The sequence below is a fragment of the Diceros bicornis genome, chromosome 17, assembly GCF_020826845.1.
Source record: "Diceros bicornis minor isolate mBicDic1 chromosome 17, mDicBic1.mat.cur, whole genome shotgun sequence".
Taxonomy (NCBI): Eukaryota; Metazoa; Chordata; class Mammalia; order Perissodactyla; family Rhinocerotidae; genus Diceros; species Diceros bicornis.
The window spans coordinates 59680992-59696415 of NC_080756.1; the positions used below are offsets into that span (position 1 = coordinate 59680992).

The window sequence follows — 15424 nt, forward strand, 5'->3', positions numbered from 1 at the left end:
TTACATACGGTGAAATACACAGATCTTAAGCATCATAGTTCCGTGAGTTTTGACAAATGCCAACACCTGTGTAATCCACTGTTTTATCAAGATATGGAACATTTCCATCATCCCGTAAAGTTCCCTTGCATCCCATTCCAGTCAATATCTTCCCTGCCCCTTAACAAATAGTGTTCTAATTCCTCTCACCTTAGATTAGTTTTCCCTGTTCTAGAACTTCATATAAAAGGAATCATAAAGTCTATACTCTATTAGGTGTAGCTTCTTTTGTTCAGCATGTTGTTTTTTACATTTATTCATGTCGTTGCGTGTATCTGTAGTCACTCTTTTTAATATTGAGTAGTTTTCATTGTATGGATATTGCATAATCAGTTTATCCATTCTTCTGTTGATGCAGTTGTTTCCAGTTTTTGCCTCTTATGAATAAAGCTGCTATAAACATTTTTATACAGCTGTGTTTGTGGACGTTTTCATTTCTTTTGGGGAAATATCTAGGAGTGGAATTGCTTGGTCATAGAGTAGGTGCATGTTTAACTTTATGAGAAACTACCAGACCAATTTCCAGAGTGTTGGTATAATTTCACGTTCTGGTTGTTTCACATCCTTACCAATACTGGCATTAGTTTAAATTTTAGCTATTCCAGTGGGTGTGTAGTAGTATCTCGTTCTGGTTTTAATTTTCATTTCCCTAATTACAATTGATATTAGTCACTTTTTCATTTGCATATTAGCTAGTTATATATCTTCCTTTTTGAAGAATCTAAGTCTTTCACCCATTTTTAAAACATTGGTTTGTTTTTTATTTGTGAGTTATAGGAGTTGTTAGTATATTCAGTATACAAGTCCTTTGACAGTTACCATTTCTCCCAGTATGTGGCTTACCAATTTATTTTTATAATGGTCATTTTTGATAAGCAAAAAATTTTAATTTTGATGAAGTCCAATTTATCAATTTTTAATTTTATGAGCAATGCTTTCTAACATAGATATCCAAATATCTTTTCCTTAAAAGTGTACAGTCAGCTGAAGTGATGGTGAAAGATTTTTGTGGTCATAGACCTAAATATTTGAATTGCAAATACAATATGGTAAGTAAAATCTCTGTAAATGTGAATGCAGGAGTTAAATGTTTGAAAATAATGGTAGCAAATGTATTTATTGGAGTTTATGTGATAGAATTGGTGAGAGTCAAGAAAGCAAATTATTTTCCTTTTAAATACCTCATGAAGCTTCTGTCTGGTATTCCTGTTTGCTCTCAACAGTGCTACTAAAACATGAAGCAATCTTTTGTACTATGTTTACTACTTAAGTTGATTTCTGTTTTTTCATTAATTTTTCAAAAAATTTTCATTAATTTTTAAAGATTTCTTTTATCTACCTAACATTTTTACAGAAGCATGGGCAAGAGTCTTAGACACACCTTATTTGGTGGTTGCCATGGAATATATTAAGGGATTGTATACAATAAATATTTATATTTACACTTTAGTGTTTTGTGATTTTCTCTATAAAAGCTTTGACGTGTTGTTGTTATTTTTATCCCCAGGTGCCGTTTTGTTCTTATCAAGCTTTTCTTTCTCTCTTTTTAATTATACTTTTTAAAGATTTGTTCCTGTGTAGAGAAATGAAGTTAAATTTTACATGTTGATCTTGTATTTACCAGGATTGCTGAATGCTTAATAATACAGATATTAGTGGACTATTGTAATGTCTGTTGCCTAGTCTAGTCTGTTTCATCTTGATTTGCTTAATAGCTATATTTGATTTTTATAGGAAAGCACATTACTAAGAATGTAAGTCTTCAAAAAAGATGTGAATAATTTTGGTCAGTTTATTCTGGTTTACTGATGTTCTTTATGTATGTTTTATGCTATTTTCTCCCCCATAGAGAATTATTTATATAAATAATTTTGTTTGGCTTCATCTCAATTTAAAATTTTTCGGTGATAGAGTATGTGAAAGCATCTTAAACAATAGCACTGTACATGAATGCTTTTCCATAAGACTGTAAGGTCATGATCTCTTTGTACTTTCCCTCAATTTCAAATAGTCTTCCTCACTTCTTCTGTCTCTGGAGGAAGAGAAGAAAGAAATTCTATAGCTTCTGATAAGCTTTGGGTACACAGTGACTTCAGTGTTGACAAAGTTCTGCTAGACACAGACATTAGCCACTGTCGGCTTTACGTTGTGTGCTGCAGCTCAGTGTTGGCAGGGACTCTCTTCAGATAGCCAAGCTTCTTGCCTCCAATGTGTGTTCATTCAGCAAAATCCACTCCCAGTAACAGCATTGCTGAGATTAGCTGTTACCACTTTCATGGCTGATTGGTATCACCTAACTCTTCTTTCTTTAGTCTTCTTTCTGTTTGTTGATTCATATACTAGTATTTCTGTGACTAAATTTGGGAATTTTGTTAATCTCGTTTACCTTTGTTGCGGGTGTTGGAAACTTTTGGGTTGTAGAGAATCAAGAAAGAAGTGAGGTTGATACTTCAGATGCTGCTGGGAATAAGCAGTATCTTCATGGACCCTTGTAGTTCTGCCATTGCGCTGTTACTGCTGAGCATTCTCAAGTTTCAAACACTATGGAAATGGTTGTTACAGGATCACTCTGCTGGTCAATTTTACTTTTAAGTGTTTTTGTTTTGTTTTTTTAGTTATTTTGATGTTATTTAAATGGAATGAATCTCTCCAACTCTGACATTGGTTAGTATGATATTTTTACTATTGTAATTTCTGGTTTGGAGTACTATCTTTTCTTCTTTCTGTACTTTTCTTCTTCCATCAATTCCTTCCTCTCTCTCTCTCTTTCTTTTTTTCTGTCTCTCTTTTTCTCTCTCTGTCTCTCTCTCTTTCTCTCTCCCTTTCTCCTTTTCTCCCTCTCTCTCTCCCTCCCTTCCTTCCTTCCTTTCTTCCTTTCTTTTTCTGTTTGAGGAGTCAGAATAGGCTTTCTAGAGGAGATGATGCCTGTGCTAAGAATGAAAGGACAAGTAGGATTTAGCTGGGAGTGAAAGAGAGGGAAAGGGCAGAGGAGACTGCTTATGTAGAGGTTAAGAGGTAAATTATAAATAGTATGGGGCTTTGGTAACTAAAAGCTATTTGAGATTTCTAGAACTTATACTAAAAGCAGTTTATTGTTTCTTGAGTTGTTGATTATCTTTTTTTTTTAAAGATTTTATTTATTTATTTTTCCCCCAAAGCCCCAGTAGATAGTTGTCTGTCATAGCTGCACATCCTTCTAGTTGCTGTATGTGGGACGCGGCCTCAGCATGGCCGGAGGAGCGGTGAGTCACTGCGCACCCAGGATCCGAACCCAGGCCACCAGCAGCGGAGTGCACACACCCAACCGCTAAGCCACGGGGCCGGCCCAAGTTGTTGATTATCTTGATGAGCGCATAGTGTATGGAATGTATTATGACCTTTGGACTTGCCTATATTTTTTTGTGAGGAAGACTGGCTCTGAGCTAACATCCATTGCCAATCCTCCTCTTTTTGCTGAGAAAGATTAGCTCTGAACTAACATCTGTGCCCATCTTCCTCTATTTTGTATACAGGATGCTGCCACAGTATGGCTTGGTGAGTGGTAAGTCCACGCCTGGGATCCGAACCTGTGAACCCCGGGCCACCAAAGCGGAGCGCATGAAATTAACCACTATGCCACCAGGCGGGCCCCAGGACTTCCCCGTTTTGATAGCATTTTCCTTTATTCTTGAACTTCCATTCTGGGTTGTGCTAGCATAAAGATAGATGTTCTTATTTTTCCTGGATTCAGTAGCGGAGCGTTAGTTGCTAGAATTCTAGTATAATTCCTTGTTTGTTTTCTTGACTCCGACATCTTTTTTAGAGGACGATAAGCTCAAAGTAAAGGGTGAGAAGGTTAAACAATTTAATCTATCCATTTGAGTTCTGGTGTGCTTGTTTCTTGCATTGTAGTCTGTCTATTGCTGGTGTTTAGACCAGTCTGAGAACTTGGTTTTGGTTTAATATTTGAGAGTTTAGTGTGCTTTGCTATACAGAAAATAAATCTTTGTCATCAACTGAAAGAATACTAGACTAATAATCAGAAGAAATAAATTACCTCAGAGGCTCTTCCTCTGTCTTAGTCTCTGAGGTTCAGACTCATTAAATTACTTTGCCAAGTTTCTTCTAAAATGATAGAAATTAGAACACTTTCTTTTCATATTAAAGATTCATGATTCTAGCTCATAGTGATCTTATAGATTCTAAACTTCATTTGAATATATGGCATGTATAATAAGTGCTTTATATGTGTCGCATATCTCTTTCTTGAATATTGTTCTTAATTTAAAATTTATAATAGGGTATAGTGCTGGTGAGTGAGTGTGTGTATAACTTTCGTGTTTTACTGATTTGTAAGCTTTATTTTTGGACAAGAACTTTATCCTATACTTTTTGTGTGCTTTGTATAGTACTAAAAGTATGAAAGATTCTTGTTGACTATTAATTATCTGAAAATGCTCTTTGGATCAAGCACAAATAAACCTACAGTATATAATTAACATTTTTTATTAGGATTGTGTTTTGTATTTTGGCCAGTTTGTATTTAACATAGAATTATTTGTGTTAGCTGGTAAAGAACTAATTGTTACAGAATAGGAGTAATTTACTGTATTATAGGGAAAGGACAGGACTTTCCAGGGACTTGATTTGCATCTACTATCCAGTAGCCATTTACTTTCAGAATAATTTCTCAAAATTTTTTTTTGTCAATCTTTTATCAAAAGTTTATTGAACACTTATCCCAAGCACTGTGCTGTGCCACAGAGTAAAAAGATGACAGTCCCAAGACCTATTACATTTTATTGAAGACAGATACAAAGAAATAAATTGCAGATCAGTCTGGTAAGTGCTGTTCTTAGGGACACAGTATTGTGGTAGCACAGATCAGAACATCAAATAGCGTGAGGAAGCTGGAAGCTTGACTCAAATGACTTTAGTAAGATTATTATAAGCTCTTTTGCATATTATATTAATAAAGTTTACTCAATGTATTTATTTACATGTTTCAGAAAGAAATTGTTCTTTAATGTAATAGGGTGCAATACTGGTATTTTTTCTAACTGGTTATCTTCACAAATAGTGCATTGAGTTCTCTGTGATATATTGTTTGTAATGATGACTATTTTCATATATCTCTAATATTCTCTTTCTCTAACTAAAAATAGTTCTAGACTACGTAGTTCTGTCATTTTAGAAATCAAGATAAATTGGATCAAATCATTGTCTTGTTCCAAGTAACTAATGATAGTTTATTTGTTGGAAGTTCTCCCTCAGAAGAGCTTCTAATATTTATCTAAAATATATGAAGTGTTGTTGTGATGTTTTGTCCTTTTTGCAGATGTATTATTTTTCTAAGTCATAGTTCCTATCAGAGATTTAAGAGTTTTCATTATTGTTGTTCACAATATTCTACTATTCCATTGAGATATAGCTTGGTGTAATAATAGCATAATCCTTGGAGTAAATTTTAAGCCATTACTTTCCAGTCTTTCCAGATCAAACTTAATATTAGAGTGAAAAGAAGTAGACTAGTGAGTGTCGGTATTTGGAATATGAGAAGTGTGAGATCATTTTGGAGAGTGTCATGAGCAGAATTCCCAAATAGAAATTCTCCTAATATCTTACATTTGATATCTTCCTACTAATTGTACATATCTGTTCTTGGCTGGTCATTGTAAATGTCTGTGAGATGTGCAGATATGCCCTTTTTTTCTTCTGTATGAAGATGCTGGAAAAAGAGTATCCTGGCTTCTAGACTGCTTCTTCTTTCTTCTCCCAAGGGAGTTGGCAGGACTTTTTAAAAAGTAAAGCTAGCTTGAGTGTAGCCTCAAGTAGGAACGTTGATTCCTATTTCAGTGGAGAAAATTGCTGTGTAGCCTTCTAGGCTACCAGTCAGAGCATTGTGTTAATTCTATACCATAGTAAAATGGGTGCAAGCAGAGCTGAAGAAATGGACACATTAGTAGTTGTATTTTCTTTCTTTACCAAAATACTAATGGCCGTACTAGATTTAATCGTATGTGCTGAAGTGTATGTGATACTATTAGCTGTAGTCAATGTCTGTTTCTCCTTACTTGAATGAATTGGTGATGAATGTCCAAAAAAGGAGGAAAGTTGTACCTAGAAATCAGTTTCGTTGTTGAATTTAACTTCTGATCTTTCCCTTTGGGATAAATTCGCTCAGGATTTAACTGGATTTTTTGACTTCCAGAAGTAAGGAAGGAAACTAGGGTTGGTTCTAGGCTTCAGAGAATTAGCATTTTGACACATTTTTTTATTAAGGATTTTGAACTCCATCAACTGTTGAGACTTTTTATAGTGTGATGCTGGCAGTTAAATGCTTTTAAAAAATCATATTCATTAATTAAAATACCTGATTATTTAATTTAATTAATTAATTAATTTATTTATTTTTCAAGGAAGATCAGCCCTGAGCTAACATCCTTGCCAATCCTCCTCTTTTTGCTGAGGAAGACCAGCTCTGAGCTAACATCTATTGCCATTCCTCCTCCTTTTTTTCCCCTAAGCCCCAGCAGATAGTTGTATGTCATAGTTGCATATCCTTCTAGTTGCTGTATGTGGGACGCCGCCTCAGCGTGGCAGGCAAAGCGGTGTGTCGGTGCGCGCCCGGGATCCGAACCCGGGCCACCAGTAGCGGAGCTCTCGCACTTAACCGCTAAGCCACGGGGCCGGCCCCTGATAATTTTATTTTAAATATATTCTTGGTAAGAAAAAGCAATACTTTTCAAGAGTTTGAAGACTACCAGAATTGAAAGTTTACTACTTTGTAAGCACAATACCAAAACCAGAAACTATAAAAGAAAATGTTGATATCTTTACATTAAAAAAATTGTCTAGGGCCGGCCCCGTGGTATAGCGGTTAAGTGCGCGTGCTCCCATGCTGGCGGCCCTGGTTCGGATCCTGGGTGTGCACCGATGCACTGCTTGTTAAGCTATGCTGTCGCGGCGTCCCACATAAAGTAGAGGAAGATAGGCACAGATGTTAGCTCAGGGCCAGTCTTCCTCAGCAAAAGGAGGAGGATTGGCATGGATGTTAGCTCAGGGCTGATCTTCCTCAAAAAAAAAAAAAATTGTCTATTTAAAAATAAGTCTCCATAAACTATGTTAAGAGAAAAATGACAGACTTGGAAATATTCTGTAACATACACAGCAGGCAAAAGGTTATTTTTCTGATATAAAAAGCTCCTAAAATGAATTAGGAAAACAGGTTAAATGTCACACTAACAAAATGGGCAGAGAACAAGAACAGATGAGTCACAAAGGAAGGAATACAAAGTGCCAGTAGATATGTGAATAGATGTTCAGCCTCATTTGTAATCAAAGAAATGCCAGAAAAAGAAAGTACCCAAAGTTTTCAAAGATATGGAGAAGTGGGGACCGGCCCAGTGGCGCAAGCAGTTAAGTGCACGCGCTCCACCGCTGCGGCGGCCCGGGGTTCGCCGGTTCGGATCCCAGGCGCGCACTGACGCACCGCTTGGCAAACCATGCTGTGGCGGCGTCCCATATAAAGTGGAGGAAGATGGGCACGGATGTTAGCCCAGGGCCAGGCTTCCTCAGCAAAAGAAAAAAAGAGGAGGATTGGCAGATGTTAGCACAGGGCTGATCTCCTCACAAAAAAAAAAAAAAAAAAGGTATGGAGAAGTGCCCACTCCCAGATATTGTTTGGGGGAAGTTTAAATCTGTACAGAGTCTTTTAGAGATAATTTGTAATATGTATCAAAATTATAACTGCATACCCTCCAATCTAGCAATTCCACCTTTGAGCATTTTTCCCCAGGAACAATTTGGATATAGGTGCAAAGATGTACATATGAAGGTGCCTGTTATAATAGTGAAAAATAACCAACCTAAATGTTTATCAATAGTTATAAATAAATTATTTAATATTTATACAGTGGAATTCTATGGCAGATGTCTTTTTCCCCCAATTTTTTTTATTGTTGTAAAATACATCTTACATTTACCATCTTAACCATTTTTCAAGTGTACAGTTCAGTGGCATAAAGTACATTCATATTGTTGTGCAACCATCCATCTCCAGAACTCTTTCATCCTGTAAAACTGAATCTCTGTGCCCGTTAAACAGTCACTCCCCATCCCTCCCCTCTTCCCAGCCCCGGCAACCACTGTTCTACTTTCTGTTTGTATAAATTTGACTGCTCTAGATATGTCATTTAAGTGGAATCATGTAATATTTGTCTTTTGTGACTGGCTTATTTTATTTAGTGTAATATCCTCAAGGTTCATCCATATTGTAGCATGTGTCAGAATTTCATTCCTTTATAAGGTTGAAAATATATTGGTAGGCATTTTTTTTTTTTTTTGAGGAAGACCAGCCCTGAGCTAACATCCCATGCCAATCCTCCTCTTTTTTTTTTGCTGAGGAAGACTGGCCCTGGGCTAACATCCATGCCCATCTTCCTCTACTTTATATGGGACACTGCCACAGCACGGCTTAACAAGCGGTGCGTCGGTGCGCGCCCAGGATCCGAACTGGCGGACCCTGGGCTGCCGCAGCAGAGCACGCGCACTTAACTGCTTGCGCCACCGGGCCGGCCCCTGGTAGGCATTTTTTTAAATTTAATTTTTGAATGGGTAGTACATCTATTTAGCTTAAATTCAAGAGGAAGGTTAGGAGTAGGGAAGATGTAAAGTGACTGCTAATGGGTATGGAATTTCTCTTAGGGGTGGTGAAAGTGTTCTGGAATTAGTAGTGATCGATATATAACTTTTAATATGCTGGAAACCATTGAATTGTACACTTTAAAGAGGTGATCTTTATGGCAGATGAATTATATCTCAATAAAGCTGTTACTAACAAAATTAAAATGTCGATTATACCTCAGTTAAAAAAATTTTAGGAGGAATAGAATAAATATATAATGTCTTCTCACAAGTTGTTTCTCAACCATTCCAGTTTTTCTTTCTTTTTTAATAAAAATAACCATTAATTTTTTCTTCTGTAACTTTCCAGAAATATCTTTATTTCTTATGAATATTTTACTTTTTGTTTATAGTAAATATTTATTGTTCCCTTCATTTTAATGAAAGCGGAGCAAATTGAACACAGTATTCTTCATCCAAGCAGGCATCTCTGAAGTCTATTTCTCTTATTTTTAGGTAAAAATGTCATTTTTTTTAATTACAAAAGGATTATAGGCTTACTGTAGGAGATTTAGATAGTACAAAAATGTATGAAGAAAAATGTAAAAGCTGCCCATACCCAGAGATAGTCTTTGGTAATTGTTTACATCCTTTTAGACTTTTCTTTGCATGTATATACTCTTTTAAAAATCAGAGTTGAGATCATCCTGTACCTGCTATTATATAGTCTTTTTTTACATTTAAAATAATATATTGTGACCATAGTTTTCATCAGTAAATATAAATCTACCTTGTTATTTTTTATTGATGCATAGTATTAAGTTTTGGACATTTCCCATTTACTTAACTCATCTCCTATTAATATGCATTTAGCTTATTTCTAATTTTGTCACTATTATAAACAATGAGTATCTTTATATATACATCTTTGTACACTTGCAAAATCATTTTTTTGAGATATTTACTATACTGCTGTTTTCCATTCTGCCAAAATTTTTAAACAATGTATCTTTTAAAATATACACCACAAAGATTTCCATGATATTATTAACTCTGTGGAAAGATGGTGCAGATATTTATATCCTCATTTTAAATATGAGGCATCTGAAACCCAGAAAGATGGCAATGTGTCCCAAATTACGTAGCTAGTTAGTGTGAGAGTTGGAACTAAAACTCTCGTCTTCTGATTGTGGGTTAGTGTTTTTTCCACTGTGGCACACTGCCAGGCTTTGAATACCTTGAGTATAAAAAGTGATCTTTTATTTCTTCTTCATTTCTAAAAATATGATTCTTGATGTAACATCCTTTTAGAGTCTTTGTGTAAGGTGCTGGAATGTATCCATTCAGATTAAAGATTCATATACCTTCATTAGGGGTATAGGCTAAAGATATATCCTCTCAAACATTTTAGTAGTTTATCTGCATTAACATCTTCATTTAATTACTTGCCTATATTGTTATCTTCCTCTGTATAAAAAGCTCACATAGTCTCAGTTTTGTTTTGTTTTTTAAAGCTTCAAGTTATGTTATTACCTTTGGGTAGTACTAGTTTCATTGGGGTGGGAGAATTGCTTTGATTTGAATGCCAGCTCTATCACTTACTGTGTGATCTTGGGCAAGTTCCTTAAATCTCTGTAAGCCTAGTGTCATCATCAATAAAATTGAAATAATAGTACGTGTCATAGTGAGGATTAAATGAATTAATACATAAAAAGTGCTTGGCACAATCTGGCTAGTAGACTACTCATTAAATGATAGTATTTATTATTTAATGTGTAAATTTAATTGTAAAATACTTAAAAGTCATGTATGTTTTGATATACTTTGTATTATTTGGTGAGATTTTTTGTAAGATGTGTTTATATTCCTGTAGATTTCCCCTGCCTTTCCCCTCCCCTCCTCTTCAGTTCTATGTAATACTGTCTATTAATTTTGAACAGTGTCTTTAGTTTGTCATGGTTTATGCAAAGTGAGGAGCTGCCATACTTGTTTCCTGTTGGGAATAAACACAAGTTAAATTATTGACATTTTACAGATTATCTCAATCGTTTTTTAAGACAATGTAAAATAGAATGACGTGAATCCTGATTTGCTAAGTGCAGGGTTCTGAGAACCCTGGTAGCCTGATTCCCCTCAATCTGCTCTGTTTTTGTTACTGGAGGAGGAAAGCTGATTTGGAGTTTCCTTTTTGTCTTGGTTCTAGCACATGCAAATGACAATCCAGGCTCTCCAGGATGAATTGCGGATCCAGAGGGACCTGAACCAGCTATTTCAGCAAGATAGTAGCAGTAGGACTGGTGAACCTTGTGTTGCAGAGCTGACGGAGGAGAACTTTCAGAGGCTACAGGCTGAGCATGAGCGCCAGGCCAAAGAGCTGTTCCTTCTTCGAAAGACTCTGGAGGAAATGGAGCTGCGTATTGAGACTCAGAAGCAAACCCTAAATGCTCGGGATGAATCCATCAAGAAACTTCTGGAGATGTTGCAGAGCAAAGGACTTTCTGCTAAGGCTACCGAGGAAGATCATGAGAGAACAAGACGACTGGCAGAGGCAGAGATGCACGTCCACCACCTAGAAAGCCTTTTGGAGCAGAAGGAAAAAGAGAACAATATGTTGAGAGAGGTGAGTGACCACTTTTCTCAGTTGTTATGACTTATTGTTGTCTTGTTTTTCCTTCATTAATCAGCATCTTGGCCTAGATAAATTTATATGCTCTACTGAGCTAGTGGAAGGGAATTTCTTCTTGGATATTTACGTGCTTTACTGATTTCTATTCTGATTTGCTCTCTAGTATAAGATGACATTGACTGATGCGTATACTAGCTTGATAACTTTCCGGGTCTTCCCCCCCGCCCCCAGCTCCCGGTTTCTATAGACTCATTTTCTTGCTAGAGAGGCACAGAATTTTCCTGATTACTCATCTCATGATTTGTTCATACAGATACATGTAACAAAACCAGAATCAGAGTAGCTATCTATTGCTCAATTTTAAAATATTAGTAAGAGACAGTAAGCAGTTACCTCAGTTTAGGTGTGATTGTAAAGTTCTTGGCAGCAGTAATGGATGTTTGCCCTGTGGTTTCCATGGAAACTGTTGCCTTGCTGTAAAAGGTATGTGATAAAAATCATTTGCTGCCATGGAGGCACAGTGAGAAAGAATGAAATAGAGGCACACTGTCACTTATTTTTTAGAGAGGAAACTCAGACTTTAGCTGACCACTGTGACTATTGATAATTTTTCACTTTTCTAGGTAATGCTTCATTTTAAGAAAGCATAAATGAGGACTTCATCTTACGTTGAATTAAAAAAAATGAACAGCCGTAATTCTCTATATGTGGTCAGAGACTTCAGATAACTTTCACATTTGGAGAGGGGGAAAAAAAATTTCAGAACTGTGTTAGTGCCAGTCTGAATAATTCCTTTTTAAATGAAATGTGTAGAAGGAGGTTAAACCAATGGAATATTCCCAAAGCAGCAAAACAGTGACTTTAAAAGAATACTTCTAAATTCGTAGTTTGTTCTATAATTTCTCCTTTTGTAAAAAATCTGAAATATTTATTTACAGTGGGGACATTTTTATTTTTGAAGGAGAAATTCACTGTTTTGTAAAAACATGATTTTATTACACAGTAAATCCATTATAGTTTATTATAGTAAAATTAGAAAATAGATTAGCAAAAACTTAAAACCCAAGGCATCATTACCTAGTAAAAACTGTTAATTTTCATTATGTATATGTTTCCAGTCATTTTTATTATGTATACATTCTTTCATTATTTCTATGTTTCTTTCCCTTAAAAAGATATAATACTCTATTGTCTAATATAACTTTCTGTGATGAGGACGTTTTGTATCTGTCCAGTGTTGTAGCCACTACCCATTAGCCACATGTGACTTTTGAGCAATTGAAATGTGGCTAGTGTGACTGAGAAATTGAATTTTGAATTTTATTTAAATATAACTAATTTAAAAATAATTTTTTGTGCAGGGGGGGTGGTGAGGAAGAGTAGCCCTGAGCTAACATCTGTTGCCAATCCTCTTCTTTTTGCTGAGGAAGATTGGCCCTGGGCTAACCTCCTTGCCCATCTTCCTCTACTTTATATGTGGGATGCCTGCCACAACTTGGCTTGATAAGGGGCGTGTGTGTCCATGCCCAGGATCCAAACCTGGGAACCCCAGGCCGCCGAAGCAGAGCGGGTGAACTTAACCACTATACCACCAGGCTGGCCCCAAAAGTAAATTTAATCAATCAAATTAGTTTTAAATATCTACATGCAGCTAGAGGCTACTGTGTTAGATAGTGGAACTATGCATAATGTAATATTACCTACTTTTTTTAATAATTTGTCTTGACCAGTGGACAAAGATAAATTTCCTTGTCAGTATGTGTAGAGTTTTGTAGTTTCTGATGAATTTATAGTGTTCCATTGCATTTATTTGACTATCTCTTACTGTTGAAAATTTAGACTACTATTAATTTTTCAGTATTTTAAAACTGTCCTGTACTGAATATCCTTAATCATATATTCCTGTACATTAATTTTTTTCTTTAGGATACATTCCTAGAAATGAATTTGCTCAATCAAAGAGTGTGTACATTTTAGAAACTTGGAATAATCTTATCTTCGAGAGTGATTGGACCAGTTTATCCTCCCAACAGCTTATACTGTATTGTTATGGTTAATGTGCAGCTATGGACGTTATGCCCTTCAAATTACCAGACCTTACTATTTTAGAAAATTTTCTATCGACTATGTTATAGGCACATCTTGGATTTCTTTCAGTTTACTTTGAAGACTTTATATTTTAATGAGATAACCCAGAGCCTAGCCATAGAACATTGTAAGAGAATCTGTGATAATCTCAAACAGCATGCAACATGAAAACTGTACCAGCATCATGATGACCTTTGATTGTTACGTTTTTACTGCTTCTGTTCTGAATATTTCAACCTATACCCATTTATTTTTGAGTGTTGGAGTTAATAAATGGTGAATAGTTTAGGACTGTGAAAAGCCACAGTGTTATTCTGGCAGAGAACAGTCAGAAATATGGTGAGTTTGAAAAAATGGTGGAAAAAAACATGAATTTAAGAGTGATTTTCAAATAACAAGCTCTACAAATATCAAGTCCCACTTACGTACATAAAGAGGAAAGAAATACAGGTCTTGTCAATATACCAACATATGATTCCAGTTGCTATTAGTAACATAGCATCATCTTATAGAAAATACAGTCATATGAATTAAAATTATTTAAGAGCAAGTGGGAATGATTGCTTCAGTAACATCTGTTTAGAATGCTTGTTCTCCTTTCTGTTTCTCCTCCTTATCTGCAAGACTTAGCTCAAATTTCAGTTCTCCTGTGAAGAATTCCTTGTGCAGTTCTATACGTATGTGTAGGTGAACCAGTCATATTATAGTACACTGACAAGTATGTTTTATTCATCATTCACTTAATTTTTTGCATCAAAGATATATGTTTTTTTATCTTTATATTTTCAGTGTCTAACATATATACAGTGGCTACTCAAGAAGTGTTAGTTGAATAAGTTGAAACATAGGCAAAGAAATTTAAACCTGGAGCTTACAGAAAGAAGGATAGCCTTTCCAGTTCTTTTTTTCCAGTATGACCACTAGATACTAAAACCTGATGAAGATTAGAAAACAAACTGAACCCCCAAACCAGTTTTGCTTATGAGTTTAGATACAGAAATTGTAAATAAAATATTAGCAGATAGAATTAGCATTATGATAAAAGGGTAATACTCTGACCAAAAGGAGTTTATTCTATGAATGCCAGAATGCCTCAATATATCATACACAATTATAATTTATAACAGTTAAAAGAAAAAGAGAACCTTGTAGTATTTGATAGGTGTCTCAAAGACATTAGATAAAATGTTAGACATTTTTATTGAAAACTAAACCAAGTGAACTAAAAATAAGAATTGAATGATACTTTTATAGCACGATTTAAATAAATGATAACAATGTATATTGTAAACATATTTCAAACTAATAGCATCATGCTTACCGTGACATACTGGACACACCCATTGAAGTTATGAAGAGGTCAAAGATCGTTGTGTTCATCAGTGTTTAGCATTATTCTGGAAGTGTTAGGCAGTGCAATTAGGTGGGAAATGGAATAAATAATATCAGTAATGGTGGTAGAAAGGTTAGGGCTGATTTTTCATTACCGTGTAGATGGGAACATTTAATATAAAGATGTTACTTTCCCCAAATCTATAAATTTAATGTAATCCAAGTGGGCATATTCTTGAAATGTGCCCAAATAATGTTGGAGTTTATTTGCAAGAACAACAATACAGGAACACTTGCTTAAACAGTTCGTGATATATATGTTTTAAACCCAGTGATATTAAAATGTAGGGTTTTGGCACAGCAATATATAGCTAGATCAATGAAACAGAATAGAATCTAGAAATAATATAGTTTTAAGTATATGATGAATGTTTTGGAATAATAGCCATCTATTTGGAAAACAGTTACATAGTTGCATCAAATTAAATTCCAGGGGCCGGCCTGGTGGTGCAAGTGTGCACGCTCTGCTGCTGTGGCTCAAGGTTCACTGGTTTGGATCCCGGGCCCGCACCGATGCACCGCTTGTCAAGCCATGCTGTGGCAGCGTCCCATATAAAGTAGAGGAAGATGGGCATGGATGTTAGCCCAGGGCCAGTCTTCCTCAACAAAAAAAGAGGAGGATTGGCAGATGTTAGTTCAGGGCTGATCTTCCTCACACACACTCAAAAAAATTCC

The 15424-nt window shown here is 35.6% G+C and overlaps 1 protein-coding gene across 14 annotated transcripts in view; it reads left to right on the plus strand.

Annotated features, from left to right (window-relative positions):
* Nucleotides 1-15424, plus strand: part of ERC1 (ELKS/RAB6-interacting/CAST family member 1) — a 544778-nt gene that overhangs the window by 88237 nt on the left and 441117 nt on the right. For all 14 annotated transcript variants that reach the window (XM_058559107.1, XM_058559106.1, XM_058559105.1 and 11 more), the window contains one exon: nucleotides 10847-11263. In XM_058559107.1, the coding sequence (XP_058415090.1) occupies nucleotides 10847-11263 (417 nt within the window). The remainder of the gene's footprint in view (nucleotides 1-10846; nucleotides 11264-15424) is intronic.